Raw genomic sequence first — 23,844 nt, 5'->3', positions numbered from 1 at the left:
GGGTCCCACACAGGGCCTACCTTCCTGAAGCCAAGCCCTTGGCGCAGACAGGTAAGCTCCCGCTCCACCCGGCCATCGCATCGGCTGGCATCCAGCCAGCACTGGGCAGGGAAGAACCAGCCCTGTCCTGAGCGTAGCTCCTTCACCATCACATGGCTGACAAACCAGCTCGGGGAACACCCACGGCTGTCATGCCAGAGGCAAATCTTCTGGAGCGGGCCCAGCTGGTCAGAAGCACTGGTGACACACACAAAAACATCTCTCATCAGCTACAAGTGTGCAGGATGGTGTGGGCACCTTGCCAACCCTGCACCATCCTTGGGGCGCTTATGGCCCCTGAGGGGCGGATGGGATGTGCCAAGAGATAACCATCATGCAGAGTGACAGGTGAAGTCCCCAGAACATGGCCAGTGAATAGTGATCAATGGTGCACACGGGGCCTCAGCATCTATCACAATTGTCCCCCTTATCTTCTGATTTGCTTCACATGGTTTCAGCTACCCACCATCAAACACAGTCCAGAAATATTCAGTGGAACCTTTCAGAAATAAACAATAAATTTTCAATACATTTTACTGCAGTCTATCATAGTTACTCTATTTTTGTTATTAGTGATTGTTAATCTCCAACTGTGCCTCACGGATAACTTAAACTTTAGTTGGTATGTAAGTGTAATAACAAACAGTAGATACAGGGTTCAATACTGCCTGCTGTTTCTGGAATTCACTGGTGGGGCAGGGCTTAGAACACAGCCCTGAAGACAAGGGGAAACAAGTGTAGTTTCCCTAAACCAAAGTCACTCAGACAGAATTCACCTATCTGCATCTGGCATGAGTTAGTCTGAAGTTAATCTTTTCTCTCTTCATTTAAGACAATACTATAAATCAATTAATATTATAAATGAAATTTCCCATGAGGAAGAAAAACTTAACTTCAGTACTTTCATATTTCCGAGGATGTCAGGTGCTTGTACTCCTGTTTGGATAAATTACTCCCCTTCCTCTGAACCATGTCTTTGTGACACAATGTGTCACTGCTCTTCCAAATCAGGGATGATACTAATTAATTAACTTATTTCTATGTCTAATGACATAGAAATGCTGTGTTTCTAGCATACAAAATTAATGTCTCCCCCATCCCTCCTTTCTTCCCTCATGTAAACTACTTAATCTCCCCCAATACTAGATCTGATCATAAAATAGTTTGTATGTAAATCAATGCTCCCCACTAGAGACAATGTTCTCAATTTTACTTTGGTTTGTGATAAGGTGCCCCAATTCTGACTGTCCCTTCTTCCCCAAATCTGTGGTTGTAAAATTACAGAATACCTGAGGATAAAGGTGTGCCTGGAATTCCTTTCAAACAGGGGCTTCTCTGGACAGCAGAGTTCTCTGGTTTCTGTATGCCCATTTTTGCCGCATAAAATGATGAAAGCCTTAAAACACAGACACAGGGGTAAGAGCTCAGAAGAGTTCTGTACCACGAACCCACAGGGTCCTGCTGGGGCAGGGTGGGGCCTCCCTGTACTTTCCCATCTTCCTCCTTCCACAAAGTCACCCAACAGAGTCACAGGATGGAGCCCTGGCATGAGAGGACTGAGGAACACATGGCCTTCCCAGCCCCTCCCAAGCCAGGGCTTCCCTGGACAGACCCACGTGGAGGACGTGAAAGTACAGCCTGGTACAGCTGGCCAGCTCTTCACATACTTGGTTGAGAAAAGGGAAGTCCCACCTGGGATGATTCACTAGCATTTGTCTTTCTTAGGAGAGTAAAAGAACATGACAATGGGGAAACAACTCAGCTCTTCAGTCTGTACAGTGGATTCTGGGGAAAGACCTGCTGGACCCTGGGGCGTGGCCAGGGCCATGGCTGGGCATCCACACGTACAGGTGCCCCTCAGAGAGGCACCTTCCCAATGGGGCTGGCCTTGTCACACAAAAACTTACAATTCTAAAGTAGTATAATCTATCAATCTTTCATTTAACAAAGATACTTATGCCTTGATTTTGAAATCTTTCCAAATCCCAAAATATATATTGTCTTTGACTAAATTTTGTTTTTCACCTTTCTGTCTCAAGCTTTTGGGATTTATTTTTTGTGTACAATGTGAAGATTGAGCATTACCTTCTTCTCCAAAGACAACCAATGTCCAAAACATTTTGTTGGATGATCTGCTCTTTCCTCTTTGGTTCATAAAACCTCAACATGTCTCCAGGTAGGTTCTGGGGTCTCTAATGTGTCCCACAAACTCGACAAGGCTACCCTGTATTAGCTATGACTTAAGTCTGGTTCTCAGTGGGGAGTGCCTGCCTGTCTTCTGTAGTTGGCGGGACTGCTCCTGTCATTCTCATGTTTTGTCAGGTTCTCTTCTGCATAAGCTTTAGAATCACTTAAATTCCACAGAAGAGCTCTCTAGAATCATGATCGATTTGGTTGAGTTTAACGTCTTTATGTCTTAGGTTTTCATCTATAAATTAATAGAACCTAATTCACATTATCATTGTTGTTATCAATATTATAATTTGGGAGAAACAACAAGGAAAATTAGCTATCTGAGTCAAGAATGAACAAGCTTTTTGTATAGATTTTTCATATATTTTGAACAAATTCTCTCCATGGTTGTTTATTTATGTTTGGTAAGCTACTTCTTTTTTTTCCTTTTGGTGGTACTGGGGTTTGAACTCGGGGCCTCCTACTTGATAGGTAAGCCCTCTACCACTTGACCCACTTCAACAACCTTTCTTTATGTTGGGTATTTTCGAGATAGGGTCTCCTGAACTATTTGCCCAGGCTGGCTTTAAACCGCGATCCTCCTGATCTCTGCCTCTTGAGTAGCTAGGATTACAGGTGTGACCCACTGGTGCCCAGCTGGTGAGCTACTTCTAGGTACCCTGCCATTTTTTGACTGTGCTGAGAAGACTCTTGCTTCCAATCATGTGAAATAAAGAGCATTGCTGTTTGACAGTGATGATAATTTTTTCCAAAACTTTGTTAAACTTACTGGTTCTAATTACTTTGCTGAGATTCATCTGCATTTGCTATGTGACAAGCACACCGTGTGTGTGCTCCTCTCCTTGCTTCTAGCTGGACCCCCCTCCTCCACACACCTAGACCTATGGGTGCCACAAAAGCAACCATGGTTCCCATGAGAAATGGGGAAAGTGAGTTATAAGTGTGGATGGAAGCTTCCCCTCATCAGGGTGACTTCTCCATAGATTTGTCTGGGCACACATCTGCTAACACACCTGGCTCTGGCCAGGACTTCAGTGTCTGCCTCTGCAGACCTCTCCTCCACAGTCCACTCTGGCATGGGTGTACCCCTGTGCTATTAGGCTGGTCCTCCTCTTTCATCCTCCTGCCACTTCCTCTTACTCACACCTCTTACCTCATCCTCTGCCTGCTCCTTTAAGCCCCTGAATGCCCAACACAGTCCTGTGCCCACCTCGCCTCAAGGCTGGTCTGGTGAATCTTACTCCTTTCTCCCCAAATCTACCTCTGTGTGACTGGGTAATGAATACAATGTTAACTCGAAAGAGCACAACTTGGTTCTCAAAGTCTCAGAAACAAAACCAGTACTTGTTGGCTGCTTTCCATCGGTGAAAACAGGAAGAGAGAAGGGGACTCCAACTGGTGGAGGGCAAGCAGAGCAGTTCTGCCCTGACATATGTGCAGGTCAGGGAGGGCAGTGGGAAGGGTGGACAAGCTGTAGTCCAGAAATTAGAATGGGTCCGGTGGGGACAAGTGATTGACAGGAACACCAATGCATTACGTTGTCACTTCTGGTGCCTGTCAGGTCTGTCCACACCCTTAGGCCCCACAAAAGACCTCCCCAAGAGCCTTGAGTTACCTTTGAGGTAAAATGGGCTGGCGACCGGAAACCAGTGTCTATGACAATGGCATATAGTTGGTGGTAAGGTGGCGTGTCTTTTTGCAGAAAAATGTGGCCAGTTTTCTTTTTTTCATGACAATCTACACATCTGGCTTTTATAACCAAGAATCCATAAAGAATCATAAAAAGCACAATAAAAACACTGGGAAGCAGGTTTTGTGGGTGGCTGTCAAGAAAGGAAGAGAAACAAAGAATTACTCAAGGATAACTTTGTTCTTTGGCAGTGCTGAGGATCAAACCCGGGGCGTCTTGCATGCTAGGCAGGCACTCTACTGTTGAGCTCCAACCCTGAGAACTACTCATGAAACTGACATTCAGGAAACACTGAAGCCCTCCCTCATGCACAGGCCTCTGCTGGCCTTGGGATGTTTCCAAACACATGCTCAAGGCTGCATGGAGGAAGTATCAGCAGACCCACGGCTGCCCCAGCGTCAGGGACCAGCACCCTGTGGCCTGGAATCCAGGACCAAGGAGGCCTGTGATGGATGACCCAGCGCCCCATGGCGGAGGCTGTACCCACTGGGTCTGAGGAACCTTCCTTGGGAAATGTGGACACAAGTGCCAGTGTCACTGCTCTTGTAAAGATTCAGCAATGTGACATATGAAGATCCTTCAATATCCAGGTGTGGTGACTTCCCCAGTCCCTCTACTCCCAGTAGGGCAAGGTAAGGAGATGTTGGTTCCAAGTAGCCTCCTCAATATCCCACCTGTCCTTATGGGTGGCACTGGCTGCTCACTACTGGAAGGTCACACTCCTCAGTTCCCTGTAACGGTGCTGGTTGTAGAAGGGGTCATCCAGCCCCCTGTGGACCCAGTGTCCATACAGAATCTCCTACCTGGGACTTTAACCTAATAAGGTTTTCTGCTTGGATTCAAGCCTTAGAGAGCTTTGACAGGATTTCAGAAGGTGGCTCTGGAGTCCATGACGCGTGGGGACATTGTGCTCTCTCTACCCTGCTTCACTACTCCACCACCCTGTTAAGGATTAGGCTCTGCTATTGGTTTCTGGCCTGCTACTCTTCTTCCTTCCTCCCCACCAAGACCAGGATGTGCTTGTTCTAAGCTATACCCCTAACAGATCAGACTTACCTAGCTTCATCCTGACCTTCTTATACCTGGACTATGTGCTGGAGCCTCCTGGACTCTGACCAGATGTACCTGTGCTACTTACTGCCTCTGCATGACTTCAGAGGGAGCCTCCTGCCAAGCTTCTTCTGGTATTCTTGACCCCCTGTCCCATGGGTAGTATCAATGTTGCAGAACCCAGAGCCGGGGCTGCATGCTCTCCACCCTGACTTCCAGACATCTGGTGACCTTGTTTGGAGCCAGTACTTGTTACCTTAGTAATTAATACCTTATTTTCTGACTATCTGATCCACTGACTAGTCTACCAAGTACTACTGTGATAGAATTTCCTATTACATGAATATCAGGGAGAAACACTCTTCCACTGAACACCCCAGGAGGTTTAGGCCTGCCCTGGGTGTTTATTCAGCATGTGTTTAATGTTTACTAAGCATCTCCAGGGGCCAAGCTCTAGGTTGAACAAGAGGCAATGGGGTGAGTGAGACAAGAAAGGTTTCTGCTTGACCTTGATTTGCTCACATTCCTGATTCTAAATATAGTTGTTTAGCGGATATGTAAACATTGCCCTTCCGAGAGACAAAAGGAAGTTATTACTAATTAGGCTATGATAATAAGTAGAAACCATGGTAGACAAATGTGGCAGTGTCTTCACTGTGCACATTAACCCAACTGATAATTCACACAGCACCACAGCTAAACTCAAATAAGAAAAGTGTGCTGACTTTCTGAGTTTCTAAATCTCTTATCAGTGAGTTTAAGTAGAGACAGACATTTGAATATAACATTGCATGACAATTATCTTCTGATGGATATCAGATATTCCAAAACCAAAACAAAATATGCAACATGGATTTCAAGCAACTGCTTAAGTATACGTGGACATCTTGAGCAGGCAGTAGTCCAATAAAAGCAAGCAAGTCTTAATTTAGAAAATGGAACTTACCTCTGTAGCTTGGAAATATCACTCACTTCAAAAGTGGCATTCAGCTTTCGTCTGAGGATGGAGAATGGTGCCAGGCGATGATAGCTAAGAGGAAAATGCAGATTAGAACACCCAATATCCACCCTGCAGACAGTGTGACCGTATGCTTGCTAAGAAGTATGAAGGAAGACAAGTTCCAGTCTTTGTAGCTTCATGTAGGCTAGGTCACTGTGTCCACCCAAAACCCAAATTAGAAACACCTTTGTGACTCTTCTGATGTTCCAGATGGCCTCATGTCCAGGCATGGAGACCATCCTGAGACACCAGCTGTCAGAGACTATCAGGTTCAAGACAAAACCTTGCTGTGGACAGACTTCAGTAACTAGACACTCTGCAAACCTTTGTAAAGCCTACTGTTGACTTTACAAATACCCTGTCATTGGTAACTCGTACCATGGCAACCACTATAAATATTGCCTTTTTGAAAAACACAAAACCTATCTCAACCTCATCTTTGGGAAGTTTCCATAAGTTACTCATTTTTGTACTGCTGGCTCTTACAAACATGCCTAGCAGAGAGTAGTATGTAATAGAAAATGAAGGACTGTATTAATGCATAACTTGATATCAAAGTGCAATATTGAACCATTGCCTGAAAGTTTGACTGGCACCATGTAATTGAAAAAGGGTGCAATGGAGGAAAAGCAATAAATATCTATGAACGTTGCCGAGATGTTGGGATCTGGACACATTTGTCAGACAACCACAATAAATAATTACTTATGGTTTAATTTCTCTTAAGATGGAAGGTATTGTTTAATGTGTCTAATCATTGTTGAGTCTCTATCCCATTGAGAGGGTAAGGACAGCAAAAGTCAATGAACTAAGCCTCCCATGGAGTTGTTAGGTTTCAAAGACAGAGGTCACATGCTTTTTTCTTTTCATGTGGAAGATAGATCCAAGTATAAGCATTATCATATATAAACGTATATGCACAATATGTTTCCAAAAGTGGGACTGCTAGAAGAGATTAGGAGAGGAGGGAAAGAAGAAGAGAATGACAGGGAGTGAATAATATTGAAATACATTGCATCTGTTTAGGAACAAGACACAACAAAACACACTGAAACTGCTGAATGATATAGGGTAGGGGAAAAGGGTGAGGAAGAGTAAGAGAGGGGGTTACACTGATTAAAGTACAATATACTGACAGGTAAAATCTCCACTGAACAGTGAGCAGACCCTTAAACAATGAAGGACAGGAGTGTGACCAGGTCATGATAAGGGGAGGGCATAGTGGGAGGGGGAGGGTAAACGAAGAGGTAAAGAAGGTGAATATGGCTGATGTACTTTCTACACAGGTGTGAATATGGAACAATGAAACCTGTCAAACAATGTACCCTTAGCACAACAATAAAAAATTTTAAAAAAGAAATAAAAGAGAGAAAGAAATTTAAAAAAAGAAATCTGTTAAAGAAGGGGGAAGGGGAAGAGGGAGAATGATGGAAGGGATGAACCAAACCAGGGTACATTATAGCATATATGGAAATGTTCCAATGAAACACCCTATACAACTTTTATATTCTAACAAAAATGTTTTAAAATTTTTAACATCTCTTTGCCTCAATAAAGTCATATTAATTAAAAAAAATTATTAGTTTTGTTTCTTGGCAATAGACCTTTTCCAGCTTAGTGACATGACAGACTGCCAGAAGGTCCCTTGAAGGCTACTCATGGAGGAGCAGAGGTTTCCCTTCCTCATGAAGGTCATTTTCAAGCCAGATTCTGGGGTGGGAAGGGCTGGTGAGAGTAGAGGACCTCCTGTGCCTGACTGTGAGTTGCACACCCAAAGGCTGCTTGCATTTCTACAATAATAAAATAAATGTCTCCTCAGTCATTCACCTAGTGACTCATTTCTTAATAGACATTGAGAAATGTCCTGCCAATCACCATGGGGGAGAGGGTGAGCAAGAAGACCAGGTAGAAACTAGCCTTCCCCTAGAGTGGGAGAACCAAGATGGCAATGCCAACAGGTATAAGAGGCAGACTATTGAGGTTGTACCAACCAAGATTGCTCCAGCTTTTCAGGCGGAAGATGTGAGTCAGGCAAGGCTCTGGAATCTTGGCCAAATTTTGCAGAAGAAAAGCAGTCACTTGATGAAACTCTCAGACTTATCCTCAGCCTTGTGCCCCTACCTGCAGTTAACTTTTCCTGGAGAAGTTCCTGATTGTGGAGAGAGATTTTCAGATCTCCACTCTCTCTTATCCCAGAACAGGCATCGGAGCCACCGGAAATGTACTGTATAGTTCACTGACTTGGCGAAATATTTGTTTGGAGGTCTTCTGTCATAGTCAGCATCCAATAGGGACAAATATCCTATGTTCGCTCCTAAAAAAGAAAAAAGATAAATAAAGGACATACATGCTGAAGTTTGTACACTCTACCCTGGATCGTGGACAGAGAAGCAGGCTGTGGGGACAAGGAAAAAAAATGTAACAGAGAAAGAACTGGTACATCAAATTCTGGCCATTGCTGTCCCTGTGGAATTTAATGGTGAATTAAATGCATCTAGACCCTTGCTTGGGAATAGCAGAGGGCTTGGAAAGAAAACTGTGTTTCTAGTTTCTCCGTGTTCCCTGATCAAGGGAGACACCACTGACTGGAGAGTTCATTTGGTTCAGCTGCCATCGGAGTCACTCGCCACTGTCTGCACTCATCAGCCAGCCTCCAAACATCAATGTGAACCCAGTCTTCACCCTTCCTGGTAAGGACGGTACAACGACCCATGTGCTCTTTGTCTATCATTCCCATATAATTTTTAGATTTAAAAGCAAAATCATTTAACATTCCACTATTTAAATTTTTCTCCTAAGATTTTGTTTTTGTTTTTTGAACTCAGGGCCTCACACTTGCTAGGTAGGCACTCTATCCACTTGCCGCACTCCACCAGCTTCTCTTAAGGTTTTTAAATAAATGGTATTGCAATAATTAGATATTAGCTGTTTGTAAAAATATAGAATTAGAGCCATTCCTCCTACTGTACATAATAATAAACAGCAATTGATCAGAAATCTCAATGCAAATAATAAAACTGTACAAGGACTAAGAGAGCACATGAATGACTTCTCTTAGAACTAGATCTAAGGAATTTTTATTTTTTGGTGGTGCTGGGGTTTGAACTCATAGCCTTGTGCTTGCTAGGCAGGCACTCTACCACCTGAGCCACTCCACCAGCAATCTTTCTTTTAATGAGTGATAGTGGGAGAGCATTATGTGTCTTTCTCCATCTTTTTACTGTTTTTTTTTTTTTTGTGGTACTGGAGTCTGAACTCAGGGTTCCCTGCTGCTAGGTAGGTACTCTACTACTTGAACCAGGCCTCCACCCAGGAATTCATTTTTAACAATTAATTGAAATCTAAGAGTCACACACACAAAAAAAATTGGTAAATTTTACTATTAAAATTTCTTTGCAAGCCAAAAAAAAAAACCAATAAAGTAAAAAAATAAATGAACTGTAAAAAATGTGCTATTTATATTATGAAAATGTGACAAGTTATTGCAACATGTAAAGAGTTCTTAAAAATCAAGAAGAAACCAATTCAATAGAAAACTGGGTATATATGAACAGTTCACAGAAAAAATTGGTTAAGTGCCTTTAAACATATGAAAAATATTCAACTCCATTCATATAAAAACTATCATTCTTCCAGGGCATGGTGGCACATATCTGTAATTCCAGCACTCAGGAGACTAAGGAAGGAGGACCATAAGTTCAAGGCCAGCTTATGCTACATAGTGAGACTCTTTCTCAAACAAATAATGAAGAGATAAAGAAAGAGAGAGAGGGAAGAGGGAGGGAGGAAGGAAGGGAGGAAGGGAGGGAGGGAGAGAGGGAGGGAGGTAGGAAGGAAGGAAGGAAGGAAGGAGAGAAGAGGAGAGGGAGAGAGGGAAGGAGGATAGGAGGGAGGGAAGAAGAAAGAAAGGAGAGAGGGAGGAAGGAAGAGAGGGAGAGAGTGAGGGAGAGAGGGAGGGAAGGAGGGAGGGAAGGAGGGAGGGAAGGAGGGAGGAAAGGAGGGAGGGAGGCAGGAAGAAAGGAGAGAGGAAGAGAGAGGGAGGAAAGGAGGGAGTGAGGAAGGAAGAGAAGGAAGAAAGACAGGAGAGAGGGAGGAAGGAAGGAAGAGAGGGAGAGAGGGAGGGAAGGAAGAGAGGGAGAGAGGGAGGGAGGAAGGGAGGAAGGACTGAATGAAGGAAGGAAGGAGGGAGGGAGGGAGGAAGGGAAGAAAGAAAGGCAAGAAGGAGAGAGAGAGGGAGTCTTGTGAGCCTCCTGAGCTCCTGTGCTACTGTTCTAACTGGGGGCGACTGAAGATTCAGAAAGGACAAATGATAGAAAGCAGGCATGCAGAAAGTTGGGGCCAGGTGTACTGGGTGCTTGGATGGAGACACACAACAGCCTTGTTGCTTCTTTTCTCTTATTCTTTAAAACCTTACTTCTAAAGTTTTTCTTCTTTTCTATTCTTTAAAACCTCTTTCCATAGACTCACACTGTTCCATGTTTCCTTTAATCTCTCTTAAAGTCTTTGCCCTCATTCTTGCACTGTCCCATGTTCCCTTTAAAGTCTGAGTTCTCAGACTTGCAGTCAGACAACGGCAGCCATGTCTAAAAACTGCAATAGCATAACTCTTAAAGTCTCGGTCCTTAGACTTGCACTGTCCCATGTTCCCTTTAAATCTGGGTTCTCAGACTTGCAGACACACAACAGCAGCCTTGTCTAAAAACTGCATATGCATTAACTCTTAAAGTTTCTAAGACTTGCACCAACCCATGTTCTCTTTAGCTTTTTCTTTAACATAGCTTTTCTAAAGCCTATCTATAAAGTTCTCAGTGCAGAAAGCTGCTCTGGTGGAGAGCATAGCCAGCAGCAGCAGTGTCAGCAGTGGCCTCACAAGCAGCCCACAGGCTGCCAATCAAAATCCAGAAATCAATCTGTCAATCAAAAAGCCTCATTCTCCTTCAGCAAGTCTTTTATACCCAGCGGTAAACAAGGACATGGAGCAACATTTCTCAGGGAGGGGTGTAATATTGTAACAAGAGAAACCTACAGTTCCTACTTCTTCAAACATTAAACTTAGGAAAAGCAGCTGTGCATCATTTTGTCTCTCACTCTCTTCTGCGGCTGGGGCCATGCCAAACTCAGCCTGCAGATCATTGAGCACAACTGTGCTCATGTCAAGTTCTCATAGGCTTCTCATAATCCACTCCCCACAAGGGAGGGAAGGAGAGAGGGAAGGAGGAAGGAAGGAAGGAAGGAAAGAAAAAAGGAAAACTGTTTTTCAATTATTAGACTGACAAAATTCAACAGTCTCAAAACACTCTTTGCAAAGCTGTGGGGGAAAAAGTACTCTCCTCCATTGTAGGAAAGGTGTCTGGAACACTTACCAAAACCAGAGATGCATTTTTTGATCTAGGAATTTAAATTGAAGAGCTACTCCTCCCCTAATTTAGCAGAGTGTATGCAAATGTCTCCTGTGCACATAGGTCACATAGTTCAAGGGCTGACTGAATTAACCACAATGTATACCACGGAGAGCACGCAGCAGTAACAGATGAAGGTACTGATGAGTGAATACAGGTTGGGGTGACGTCTATCATATAATTAAAGTAAGAGAAGCTGTTATGGTTTGCATATGAAATGTACTCCATGGGCATATGTGTTGAATGCTTGGTCCCCAGCTGGTGATGCTATTTGGGGAGGCTCTGGAAACCTTAGGAGGTGGTACCTAGCTGAAGGAAGTCGGTCAGTGGGGGGCGGGTCCTTGGGGGCTGTGTCTTTCCCTGGACTTTCCTGTCTCTCTCTCTGCTTCCTGTTCACCCTGAGGTGACTGGTGTCCTCTGCCACATGTTCCTACCTCAATGATGTTCTGCCTCACCAAGGACCAAGAATTATGGACTGAAATTTCTGCATCCGTGAGCCAAAGTAAATCTTTCCTTCCTTGAATCAAAATAAATCTTTCTCTCAGGTGTGCATCACAGCAACAAAAGTCAAAGACAAGAGCACATTGCAAAAGAGTGTAAGGAATTTTAAGAAAAAAGGGGAAATAGTATGTGCTTATTCCCCCCTGAAAAAGAAACGTGGAAAAGATAAAATAAGGAATTAAAACAAACTCCAACGAGGGAAAGAAGAGAAAGTAGAGGGCAAGGGTGCTGGAGGTAGGATGTAGTACAGAGTGTATATGGCCTTAAATACACTTTAGAACTGAAATGATACAGTGCTCACATATTCCAAAAATAAACTTAAATAAAAATGACTGGACATGCAGAGAAAACGGTGAACCTAACTGTATATAAAACTGATAGCCAATCCTGTACAACTATAATATGCTTATAGTAAAAACATCAAAAATAAAACAGAAAAAGACCCCACACACAAAGAGAAAAGAACTAATTCAAATAACACTCGAGTGTGTGCTCTTTGTACAATATAGTCAAAGCAAAACAAAAACCCTAGAAAGACTGAAGTTCAGTAGGTTTGTTATTGGTAGGGCTGCAAGTGCTTTAATTCTGAAAGTATTTTGTATTTATGGCAGGACAGAGCAAAGTATGTCTGAAGTGACATTACTGGGAGCTAGAGTCCTTGCTGCAAATGGATCCAAATGTGCAACAGAGGAGGTAGTAAGGAACCCAGGGTATGGATTTGAGTTGGAGGCATCAGCATAAATTCATTTCTCTCTCTCTTCCCTCTCTCCCTCCTCTCTCTCTCCCTCTCTCTTCCTTCCTCTCCCTCCCTTCCTCTCTCTTTCTCTCCCTCCCCTCTCCCTCACCCTCCTTCACTCCTCTATCTCTACCTCTCTCCCTCCCACTTCCTCCCTCCCTGTCTCTCTCTCTCCCTCCCTCTCTTACTCCCTCATTCTCTCTCTTCCTCCTTCTCTTCCTTATCCTCCCTCACTCCTTCTCTCTCTCTTCCCCTCCAGCTCTCTCTTCCTGTCTCTCTGTGTCCCTCTCTCTCCCTTCCTCTTTTTTTCTCTCCCTCCCTCACTTCTGCTCTCTCCCCCTCCTACTTTCTCTTCCTTTCTGTGCCCCCCCCGCCACAGTTATTAAATCAACAACATCTCAACAGCAATGACCACATTTCTCTCTAAATATCATTCCCCAGGAAGATGGGGCTAATTCTGAGGAAGTGCAGGTCAAGTGCCAGACAAGCTGGGTACCCTATGCCCCGGGAAGCAAGGAAAAATCTTGGTGCTCACCATGTCCTGGCAAGGAAATTCAGGATGCAACTTGAAGTGTCTCCCCCTGGAATAACTTGAGCATCAAAAAGGAAAATGTCAGAAGTGAACTGAGCATACCGAATTTTTGCAAAACTGCATGCACAGAGAGACAGAACAACAAGGGTGAGAGAGAGAGACAGAGACAGAAAAGCTGATTCCCAAATCAGCTTTCCACATAGTTCATGGTGGAATTAGAAAATCCATCATTGTGCAGATTGCTGCCTGTCATCAATGCAGGCATAAAGCCATGGTTGAGAGCTGTAGGGAAGAGGATAGTTGATGACTGACCAGCCACAGGTCGCATCTGTGACCACATCACAGATGACCCAATAAGCACAAAGAGGAAAATGTCCTGTTAGAGCAGAGCGCCTGGAGAATGTCCCCTGGGGCATCGGGCACATAGTCAAAGTCAGCATATACCGAGTGTGCTCCATGACTTTTAATAATTCAAAACAGGCAATCCTAGCGTGGGAGATGCTCAGGAAATAACCGGCCTGGACTCATGACAAAGTCAAGGTTATGAGGAAAAGACAAAAGGGACAAGCTGACTCCAGCATGTGGTGGGTCTGCCGGAGAAGTTGACAGTGTTCAAGATTTTAAAACTAGAGCGGGCTGAATGGACCAAGGTAAAGTACACCCATGGGGACACATTGAGAAACTCTTTTGAACATTGACGTAGATACAAATAAGGAAAGACAGGACTGTAAAGTAGGTACAGTGTGTATGGGGTACGTGTGGGAGGGGGAGGTGAATGGAGGAGATGAAGGTGAGGGAATATGGTGGAGGCACTTCATATACTTACATGAAATAGAAGAAACCTCTTGCAATTGCTGTAAGTGGGGCGGGGAGGGGGTTGAGGGGAAGAGATGCTGGGAGTAATCTAATCAATGTACAATGTAAACCTATTTGAAATTGTCACAATGAATCCCCCTGTACAACGAATATATCCTAATTTAAAAAGTTTGTTTAAAAAAACTATTTTCAAAACAAAACAAATAGATTTTAAAGGGAGTGGAATGGAATGCATTCATGAACTCTGAGTTAATTCTGAACTTAAAAAAATAAAGAGATATACTCAACCAGCAAAAACCCTTGTTCCTTCCTATTATTGCTTATACTCTCTCTTCAACAAAATTAGAGATAAGGGCAAAATAGTTTCTGCTGGGTATTGAGGGGGTGGGGGGGAGAGGGAGGGGGCGGAGTGGGTGGTAAGGGAGTGGGTGGGGGCAGGGGGGAGAAATGACCCAAGCCTTGTATGCACATATGAATAATAAAACAATATAAAAATAAAATAAAATAAAAGTAAAGAGATATAAAGATATTTGGGGAAATATATGTATTGCTATTCAAACTGCAAGAATTTGAATTATGAGCAGTGGAGGAGTTAATATTGGTATCTCTTTGGTTATGATAATGGTACTGGGTTTGGTAGGAGAATGCTTTGTTTCCATGTGCATGGGAAAGTATTGAAGAGTGGAATGTCAGCTGGACACTGGTGGCTCACGCCTGTAATACTAGCCATTTGGGAGGCTGAGATCAGAAGTTTGACACCAGTCCCAACAAATAGTTTAGCGAGACCCCATTCCTAAAAATAACCAGAGCAAAATGGACTAGAGGTGTGACTCACACTGTAGAGTGCCTGCTCTACAAGTGCAAAGTCCTGAGTTCAAACCCCAATCCCACCAAAAACAAAGAGTGTCAAGGGACTGAAATGTCTTCTCCACTGGGTCACCTTCCTCAAAAGACTGCTCCCTGCACACTCATGCACCATGAAGATAAAGTCAGTGTTGCTTGTTGGGCGCAGGTGGCTCCTGCCTGTAATCCTAGCTACTCAGGAGGCAGAGATCAGGATTGTGGTTCAAAGCCAGCCCAGGTAAACAGTCCGTGAAACCCTATCTCATAAAAACCCAACACAACAAAGAGCTGGTGGAGTGACTCAAGGTGTAGGCCTCGAGTTCAAACCCTAGTACCTCCAAAAAAAAACAGGTCAGTGTTGTTGCAAAAATGCCCACAAATTCCCAACCCAAGCACAAAGCCCTGAGTTCAAACCCCTGGACCACCACACATACAAGAAAAAAAGTCAACAAATGATGAATTCAGGTGATATAATACAGGTGCTCATTTTTTTTTTTTTTTGCTTTACTATCAGTTTGAAATTTCTTACAATCAAATATTGTGGAAAAGAAACATGAAATGCAAGATTTTTGAAAATTGCCATTTGATCAGTCATACAGTTTGAACCATTTTTAAAACAAATGACTAGCTTTAAAGTGAATGAAGCACAGAGGAAAACCAGTATATACCAGTAAAATTTAAAAACGATGGGCCCCCATTCACCAAGAGTCAGAAGCCCAACTCTTCCTTCGAGGGCCAGTGCATGCTGGAAGTGAGGTAAAGCAGGTGTCCCTGTGTCTTTGGATTGCCGTGTGACTTCTTAGTGCTGTGTGGCTCACGTCAACCTCTAGAGCTTCTCACCCTTGCAGGGGTGGCCACAGAGGCTCAGAGCAACCAGGGTGGGACTGCTGTGGAGGGATGAGCCTCAAAGCCAGTTAGGTCCCCTGCCTACTACTTCTGGCAAAGTCCAGTTCTCTCTGCTTAGGCATGAAACACAGACACACTCCCCTCTACAGATCTGCCCCTGACAGACAGCAGGGAGGCCAAGGCAGCAGGTCAGAGGCAAAGTCAAGGTGCCAGAGGCAGGGCAAACGAACAGTTGTAGCCAGTGTCTCAGCAGAGGCCAGTCTGAGGAAAGAAGGGTGGGTGCTGTAGGCATAGACCCAGCCACAGCCATCCCAGGACCACAAGAACAGGAGCCACTGTGCAGGGGACAGGGGACAGGCAGGCAGCATGCCCCACCTCCATACCACTTGGGGACAAGGACTATACTTATTGTGGGGTGGTTTTCACAAGTGTATCTGTTGAGAGATGGTTTGTATATAAGCAGGCAGAGAAACAACTCAGCTGTGTGTGTCACAAGGAAAGAAAAATACTGCTATACACACAGAAGGTGTCCTTGTCACCTAAAGAGAATTGAATACTAAAAAGATTCCTCTTGTCACTGACCTTGGCGTGGAATAGCTGGTATGTAGATTTGAACAATCTGCTCATCCCAGAAATAGATTTGTTTCACAAGAAACTCAGATGGACTGGGTTTCTCAGAGAATCTAGAAAGCAAAAATGAAGTCAGGATGTTTAGACTTCCTCCTCTGTCAAACACTTTAGTCATGTAATTTCTGTTAAACATCTTTCTCGGTGCAAGAACACAGTGCGAGCTAATAAGCTTCAAATGTTCTTATCCCGTGGCACCTCTTAGCCTTTTAATACAAACTTCTATGTAAGACTTTCATCCCTGATTTCATAATAAAATAAAGACTTCAGGAAAGACAACAAGAAATAACCAGCAGAGTTTGTAGGAATAAAACAAACAGTGCTGACCCCATTGGTACGGCCTGAACCACAGCACACAGACACATCCCTACTAAAGTTTTTACCATAGTTAGCCAGTATCAGAAAATCAAAAGCTGCATGTTTTCTCTCATTTGTGGAATGTAGACCTACTACAAATACAGCAAATTATGAAAAATAGGTCACGCTAAGGGGAGGTCACATATGACAAAGGGTAAACGAAAGAAGTTAAGAAGGTGAATATGGCTGATGTACTCTTTATACAAGAATGAATATAGAATTTGTAAACCTGTTGAAATCACCATAAAAAAGGGATTAAGATAGAAATAAGAAATACATATATATAAAATACATATAAACATGGAAATGCCACAAGGAAACTCCATGTGTAGCTATCTTAAACAAACAAAAATGCCATTTGTTTCTTCTTCTTTTCTTGTACAAAATTGGAGAACAGGAGCAAGGAACAGGTCCTGCCTGGGGGTAGGGAGACTGGTACCAGTAGCAAGGGGGAGGAGGTGGGGAAAGGGTGAAAGTGGTGGAAACACTGTGTACTCGTGTATGAAAATGGAAAATGAGAGCTGCTGAAACTATTCCAGGAATGGGGAGGGAGGAAAAGGAGAATGATGGAGGGGTGAATTCAACTATGATAGATTTGATATATTGCAAGAACTTTTGTAAATGCCACAGTGTACCCCCACTCAGAACAACAAAAAAAGAAAAGAAAAAAATAAAATATTTTCCTATAAAATAAAAGGAAGCATAAATAGGAAGATCGTGGTCCAGGCTAGTCTGTGCGTAAATGTGAGCCCCTATCCCAAAAATAACTGTAGCAAAAAGAGCTGGGGGTGTGACTTAAGTAATTGCTTAGCAAGTGGGTGGCCCTGAGTTCAAATCCCAGTACTGCCAACCTCCCTCCACCCACCCACACATTCTCAAGGACCATGTCTTGCTACAATCTCACTGTTGCTGTAGCTGTCATTCTCAACGAACACACCTCACTAGCAACATGACCGGAAATGCTCTTCTTGTGACATTGGAAAATTCAATTTGTATCTGCAGTGATTCCTGGGGGTTTTCAGAAAGCCCAAGGAACTGATGAGAATTCACCTTATTACGAAGCAAGACAAACGTCATCATCATATTTCTCTTATTATCCTGTCATTGAAAAGAAAACAAGTTGAGCAAAATTTGCCTTTGGCAAGGCAAGCGTGTGCAAAATCAGCCCAGATGAAGCGAGGGCTCAGGGATGGCTGTGCTTACAGGGCTGTCTTCTTCTCCAAACTCCACAGTCACTGGAGTCTCCAGTCGTCCTCTGCGGATGGGTCTTCTGCTGGAGCAGCTGTAGAGGGTGAGGCGCACAAGGCCACCAACCTTGGGAAACAAATACCATCCCAGAAAATGAAGCCAAGAGTTGACTCAAAAAGAAAGGCAGGAAACCAGAGTATAGTGACAGCACCATTACGGTTCTACAAAATCACCTGCCAGACACCAGGGGATCACACAGAAAGGAAAACTGGTACTAGGTAGGGCGATAGGATTTGGGTTGAGTTTAGTGTTTTAGTTATGTTATTTTTTTTTAAATGAGTAATTTTTAAAGTTTTTGTTTTTTTTAAGGACTGGCGGAGTGGCTCAAAGTAAGAACAAGAAACAAGATTTTGGGGTGGGGAGGCGGGGAGATGAGGGGGGCAGGCCCGGACCGCGCGTGCAGCTGTGGGACGTTTGGCGCTCTCCTCGCCTTCTCTGACACCATCATGCTCCAGTTACTGCATGGATCTACTTTTGGCATCGTGGTTGGTATGTACCTGGCTCAGAACTATGACATTCCAAACCTGGCTAAAAAAGTTGAAGAGATTAAAAAGGACTTGGAAGCCAAGAAGAAACCCCCTAGCTCCTGAGGCCCGCTCTAGCACAGTGTTCTGGATTCACCAATTCTTCTGCTTCTGAGGGGCCATCCTCACGTCCTAATCCCAAAACTCTTGCTCTCTTCTCCAGTCTCAGCGATTTTCTTCTTTACCAGATGCTGTGTGTTGCCTCAGAGAAAAATGGGACTACAAGATAAGAACTGCTCTTAATGTTTCCAGCAGCCTCACCTCTTCCCGTGTCTTCCTTCTAGCTACTTGGGAGGTTCTAAGACTGGAATTACAGCGCTAGGTTAGCAAACACAACCTTTAATTAGTAGTTTATTCCCTCTTTGGGATTTCTACTATCTTTTGTCAAAAGAAAAACTGATGAGTTTTGTATAGCTGACCAGGTATAAGTAATGCTGATTTTCACAGTTTAGCAATTATAATGGGTGCTTGCTAAATACTTGTTACAAAATTTGTTGATTAAAAGTAATTAAGATATGTAAAAGCCGGTTTCTGGTGAATTAGCCATTTATTTTATACTGTTGTCAGGCAGCTCCACAGTTGATAATTTAACCATTAAATCAGTTTGCTCCTCATTAACTGAGAAACTATATTCTGGGAATTCTGTATAGAACTGGGGAATTTTTTAAAAATATGCAAAATTAAAAAAATAAAAGAAACAAGGTTTTATTTTAAAAACTATGTTTTTACTCTAAGAATTCGTTCAAAAAGAAGTAGCTGCTTGTTGTAGATACCCAGGAAGATGTAAATATTTAGAAAGGAAATAACCCATTGCTCACAGAAGTCACATTTGGGGACGGCACATTTCAAGCTTTTTCTATGCACTGAGGACACATTGGGCAAATAATTTTTTTTGCATAAAATATTTGAAGTCCCTAAAACTCCCTAATGGATGTAATTTTAATTGGCTCTCTATAAATTATAACTCACTTAAGTGGCCCACGAGCTACACATCTTACGATGCACAGCCAGGTGCATTTCTGTTTGGGCTAGCACAAATAATGTCTTGGATAAGTAGCAAAACAAAACATCTTTCTGTAAATAAATCTTTTCTCATGTCCTCAAGTGTGGATGCCTGCAAGTGTGACAATTGGACCTGGGTTTGTGACACTTGTGAGGTCTAGTGAGAGAATGGTTTCTGAAAGCTGGTACCAACCAATCCCTTGGTTCACTTGCTACACTTCCACAAGCAGTATTGTGTGTGTGTGTGTGTGTGTGTGTGTGTGTGTGTGTGTGGTACAGAGGTCTGAACTCAGGGCCTACACCTTGAACCACTCTACCAGCCCTTTTTTGTGAAGGGTTTTTTCAAGATAGGGTCTTGCAGAACTATTTGCCCCAGCTGACTTCGAACCATGATCCTCATGATCTCTGTCTCCTGAGTAGCTAGGATTTCAGGCTTGAGCCACCAGCACCCAGTTCATAGCAGTATTTTTAAATAGTTGCACTTTTGTAAGTTAAAAAAGTCATTTATTGCAATTTCTTTATTGCTTTTGGTATGAATTATTTTCATATGCTTGTTAGCCATTTCTAGTTCCCTAATTTAAAAAAATATGCAAATGCATTATGAGTATTTTTGATCAAAATAAGATGCACATCATTAATTTGTACCTTAATTAATTATCAATCTATTGGGTGCCCAAATAAGCCAGGTACATACACCAGGGCTGGGAGGCTGATGACAGAGAGAAGACACAGGATGTTACACTCTCAGAGCTCTCATGGAGGTTCTGAAAGCAGAAGTGGATGTGGTAGATCACAAAATTGCTAAGTTGCTGAGACCAAACCTTCCCTTCCCACCCCTTCCCTACCCCAACCAGTATTGGTTCAGATATGCCTGTCTGGTGAGTGTGGATGAAAAGAGAGACAGTCCTGGTGGGCTCCCACAGTCCCTTCTCAAGTTTTGCTCCAGTTGAGCTGTGTGCTTGATTTTAGGCACAGTAAACCTGCCCAGGCATAATCACTGCACCCCACAGAGCCCTGTGTTCTCCAATGATGATCATAAGCCCAGCTGGGTGCCAGTGGCTCATGCCTGTAATTCTAGCTACTCTTGAGGCAGAGATCAGGAGGATCATGGTTCAAAGCCAGACTGGGCAAATAGTTTGGGAGATCCTATCTTGAAAATACCTAACACAAAATATGTAGAGCACGTGCCTAGCAAGTGTGAGTTCAAACCCTAGTGCCACCAAACAAACAAAAACCTCAAAGCCCCATGGGAAATCTGGAATAGGTCCACTCACCCAGACACCAGGGACCCTCGTGATACTAAGAGTTTTCTGGAGAAAGGGTCTTCCCTGAGGAGTGACTCTTCTCAGAGCTAAAATACAGGTGCAAGTGTGCCAACCTACTCTCCCTTTCTACCACCAAGGCCTGGTCAACACAATCTGAAATGCCATTAGAAGTGACAGTCACCCACCACTAGTACCTGCCCAGGTATCCGTCCTGTGGGATAAGGGCTCCTCTTGAAGAACACCAGCTGGCTAATGTGACACAGGTTCTGCGTTTCCTCTCCAACAGGACTGTGCCTAGTCAGGTCACCAGGTAAATGCACCAGGACGGAGCCCAGGCTCTGGACTGAGCTCTGAATTTTGTGGTGTAGAAGGGTCCGGAACTCAATCTGCCCTGTGCTCATGTAGATCTGACAATCATGGCTCAAAGACAGCCGGTCCTGAAACACAGAACACAGGGAGCAAGACGTTTGCAGGGTGAATGAGTGACCTGTGTACAGTGCAGACCAGAGGGGTTATGGAGAAGATTGCCTTCTGAACCTAGGATGGGTTTGTCCAAAAAAACCATTTTGAGACAAGGACATTAAAGGACTATTTTCTTTTGTTTTGGCACACACTTCTGTGCTATTGTACTCGTTTTAAAATTATTGCCTATCAAAAGAGAATTTAATACCATTATAGCCTGGAGACTTGACTGTTAACATGACCACAGGGCCTTTGGGCTTACTACAGGGCAGGATACAAAGAATATTTGAAAATGTGATAATGTGTAAAGACATTTATTACTAGATTCAGATGGAGTATTTAGTTACTTTCTACATTTTGGTGGCTATCAGCTGAATAAACCAGAAGGTCTGATGATAGACTACAGAAGAGGAGAGACAAGAGGCTGTCCATGAATTCACTGCTCTCTGAAAGTGCTGGCCATTTTGTAAGATGAAAACAACAATTGCTAAGATAATTCCCCAAAGGTACTGCAGCAGAAATAAATGAAATAAATTTTGGGTGATTTTTTTTTTTAGCAGTTATAGGTCAGCAGGGCTATGTTTTAAGTTAATTCTTGTAGGAAACTATAAGCATTACTTTATACCATTCCTCAAAACCCAGAAGGTATCCTGAGAGGTGTTTCTAAGTCAAACACCTTCCTAAATATCCTAAATGAAAATTGATCAAAACATTGGGAATGCCACACTGTTCCCACAAATCACATAAAATTGAAAATGATGGTTTGGCAGAGTGGCTCAAGTGGTAGAGCTCCTGCCTAGCAAGCATAAGGCCCCAAGTTCAAACCCAGTACTGCAAAATAAGTAAATAAAATGAAAATTTCCAAATAGCAAAGTACCACCAAGAATTATAAACGTAGTTCTTTGGGATCCAATTCTATTTTGGGCTATGAAAAGCGATTACAAATATAGATTAATATGTGGGAGAGGGGAACAGCCTTGTTTTCATAATTTTGTGGGGCTGGGCTCACACACACTTAGCCCACGTTCTACCACTGGGCAGCTATGTTTTAGAGATGGAGAAAAATGTCTCACTTACTAGCAGCACACCTGAGATGACCTTCATTCCTTCTTCTTGTAGGTAGTCCTCATTTCTCAATTTTTCTTGTCTGGAGGCTTCCCAGACTCCCGTGATGAGAAGGACAAGTTCAAGACTGAGTTCATTGCCACCCTCAAGCCTCCCTGAGAACTGGCCTTGAGCAAGGAGCGTCTGGGTGTATTTGAGTATGTGCACTGCACTAATAAAACTTAACTGCATGAGAAAAAAGGGACATAAAATAAAATGTTTCTTGAGCTATGATGCATATACTCATGCCTCTTTCATTCTCACTGAGTTAAAATTTTTGAACTTGAGATCAAGAGAACTGGATCAGCCATGTTTGGTCTTTAGTTGATTGTTGGAAAATTTCCTCAGTAAAAATTTGATCTTGATGTTCAGTTTCCTACTCATAAAACAACCAAGGAAAAACAAAAGGTCCCTCACCATCTTTTATACTTCCAGATGCTACTTGGTTTGAATGCTAAAATCTACTTCACAAAGCTTTCCACCAGTTGATCCAACCTCCTGGCACAGCCTTTTCTTCCCATCATCTACTTATGTTCTACGCATGATCTACTCTGTCCCAAATAATTGAGGCTTTTTCTTGGTGCCACATATTTTCTCCCACCTGTGATGCCTTTTTGCCTAGCAAAACCCTACTTTACTGTCTCTTTCCAAACCCTCACCATGGACTATTTGCAAGCATGCACAAAAATAGAGAGTGTAACATCTCAGAACAGTGAACCTGTGACTCACCTTTCAAAAAATGCTCCTTCACTAGCAATAGTTTTTCTTCTATTCTCTACTCAGCTTTTTAAAATATTTAAAGGCAAGTCTCAGCTATTATGCATAACACAAAAACTCTTGCATATATTATTGACAGATAAGGAGTCTTTCTAAAAACACCCTGGCGATGCTGCTATCCATCTTACAAACTCATGGTACTTGCCAGTTCTCTTAAAACTGACTTTAAGTGTCTGCTGAAGTAATCCACACGACTGCTTGTTTCTGCAGAACTCTGTTATTGTCCTAATTATGGAGACATAGTATATTTATTGATGGATATCTGTTTCATTGATCAGTGTTTAAACAAGGACTAAATCTTTTCTTCGCTGTATCTTTGGACATCCTAGCAATCACTAAATAACTTTGTATGTGTGATGATTTGGGGAGTCACAGAGTGGAGAAGTTTGGGGCAGGAGAGGAAAGGAGGAAGAGCTTCTGCATCCCAATGGGGAGGATCACCCTGTGAGCACCTGCTGTGGAACGGAATGTGTGTGAGTGAAGAATAAATTTCTATGTGCTCTGCTACTGAGCATCCAGGGTTATCTGTCATAGCAAATAAGTTTGCTTTAACTAATATAGTTTGTGTCTTACGGGTATCAGTCTCAAATCAGGAGACAGGTGTGCCAAAAATAAAAATGATAACTCAGAAGTGTCAAAGTACTCGAATAAAGCCATGCACACATTCATCTAGAATAAAATGAACTCTGCTTTCAGATCTCTGAAGATGTCATGGTGGCATGAGGAGAAAGGAATATGTTCCCAGATGAATAACTAATCCATCATTCCACATAAGAGAAAACAGAATCTTGGGGCTACTGGGACATCTAGAAGGACTGAACACAGAGGTTGGT

General features: G+C 43.1%; 2 protein-coding genes across 2 annotated transcripts in view; one reads left to right on the top strand and one right to left on the bottom strand.

Moving 5' to 3' along the window:
- Positions 1 to 23,844, bottom strand: part of Pkd1l1 (polycystin 1 like 1, transient receptor potential channel interacting) — a 130,872-nt gene that overhangs the window by 38,841 nt on the left and 68,187 nt on the right. The window contains exons 24-33 of the mRNA XM_074058154.1: positions 22,208 to 22,420; positions 20,863 to 21,105; positions 17,833 to 17,943; positions 17,567 to 17,727; positions 16,228 to 16,328; positions 8,094 to 8,286; positions 5,919 to 6,002; positions 3,848 to 4,055; positions 1,329 to 1,435; positions 21 to 237 (exon numbers count right to left, since the gene is read on the bottom strand). Of these exons, the coding sequence (XP_073914255.1) occupies positions 21 to 237; positions 1,329 to 1,435; positions 3,848 to 4,055; positions 5,919 to 6,002; positions 8,094 to 8,286; positions 16,228 to 16,328; positions 17,567 to 17,727; positions 17,833 to 17,943; positions 20,863 to 21,105; positions 22,208 to 22,420 (1,638 nt within the window). The remainder of the gene's footprint in view (positions 1 to 20; positions 238 to 1,328; positions 1,436 to 3,847; positions 4,056 to 5,918; positions 6,003 to 8,093; positions 8,287 to 16,227; positions 16,329 to 17,566; positions 17,728 to 17,832; positions 17,944 to 20,862; positions 21,106 to 22,207; positions 22,421 to 23,844) is intronic.
- On the top strand, positions 18,324 to 18,513 carry LOC109687327 (short transmembrane mitochondrial protein 1-like). The gene has a single exon (XM_020165162.2). The coding sequence runs from the start codon at positions 18,324 to 18,326 to the stop codon at positions 18,465 to 18,467; it is 144 nt and encodes a 47-aa protein (XP_020020751.1). The 3' UTR covers positions 18,468 to 18,513.

This window comes from Castor canadensis, chromosome 2, assembly GCF_047511655.1.
Source record: "Castor canadensis chromosome 2, mCasCan1.hap1v2, whole genome shotgun sequence".
Classification (NCBI taxonomy): Eukaryota; Metazoa; Chordata; class Mammalia; order Rodentia; family Castoridae; genus Castor; species Castor canadensis.
This window is presented reverse-complemented; position numbering and strand designations above follow the sequence as displayed.

Coding starts and splice junctions, on each gene's coding strand:
- LOC109687327 (XM_020165162.2), top strand. CDS start 18,324: ATGCTCCAGTTACTGCATGGATCTACTTTTGGCATCGTGGTTGGTATG.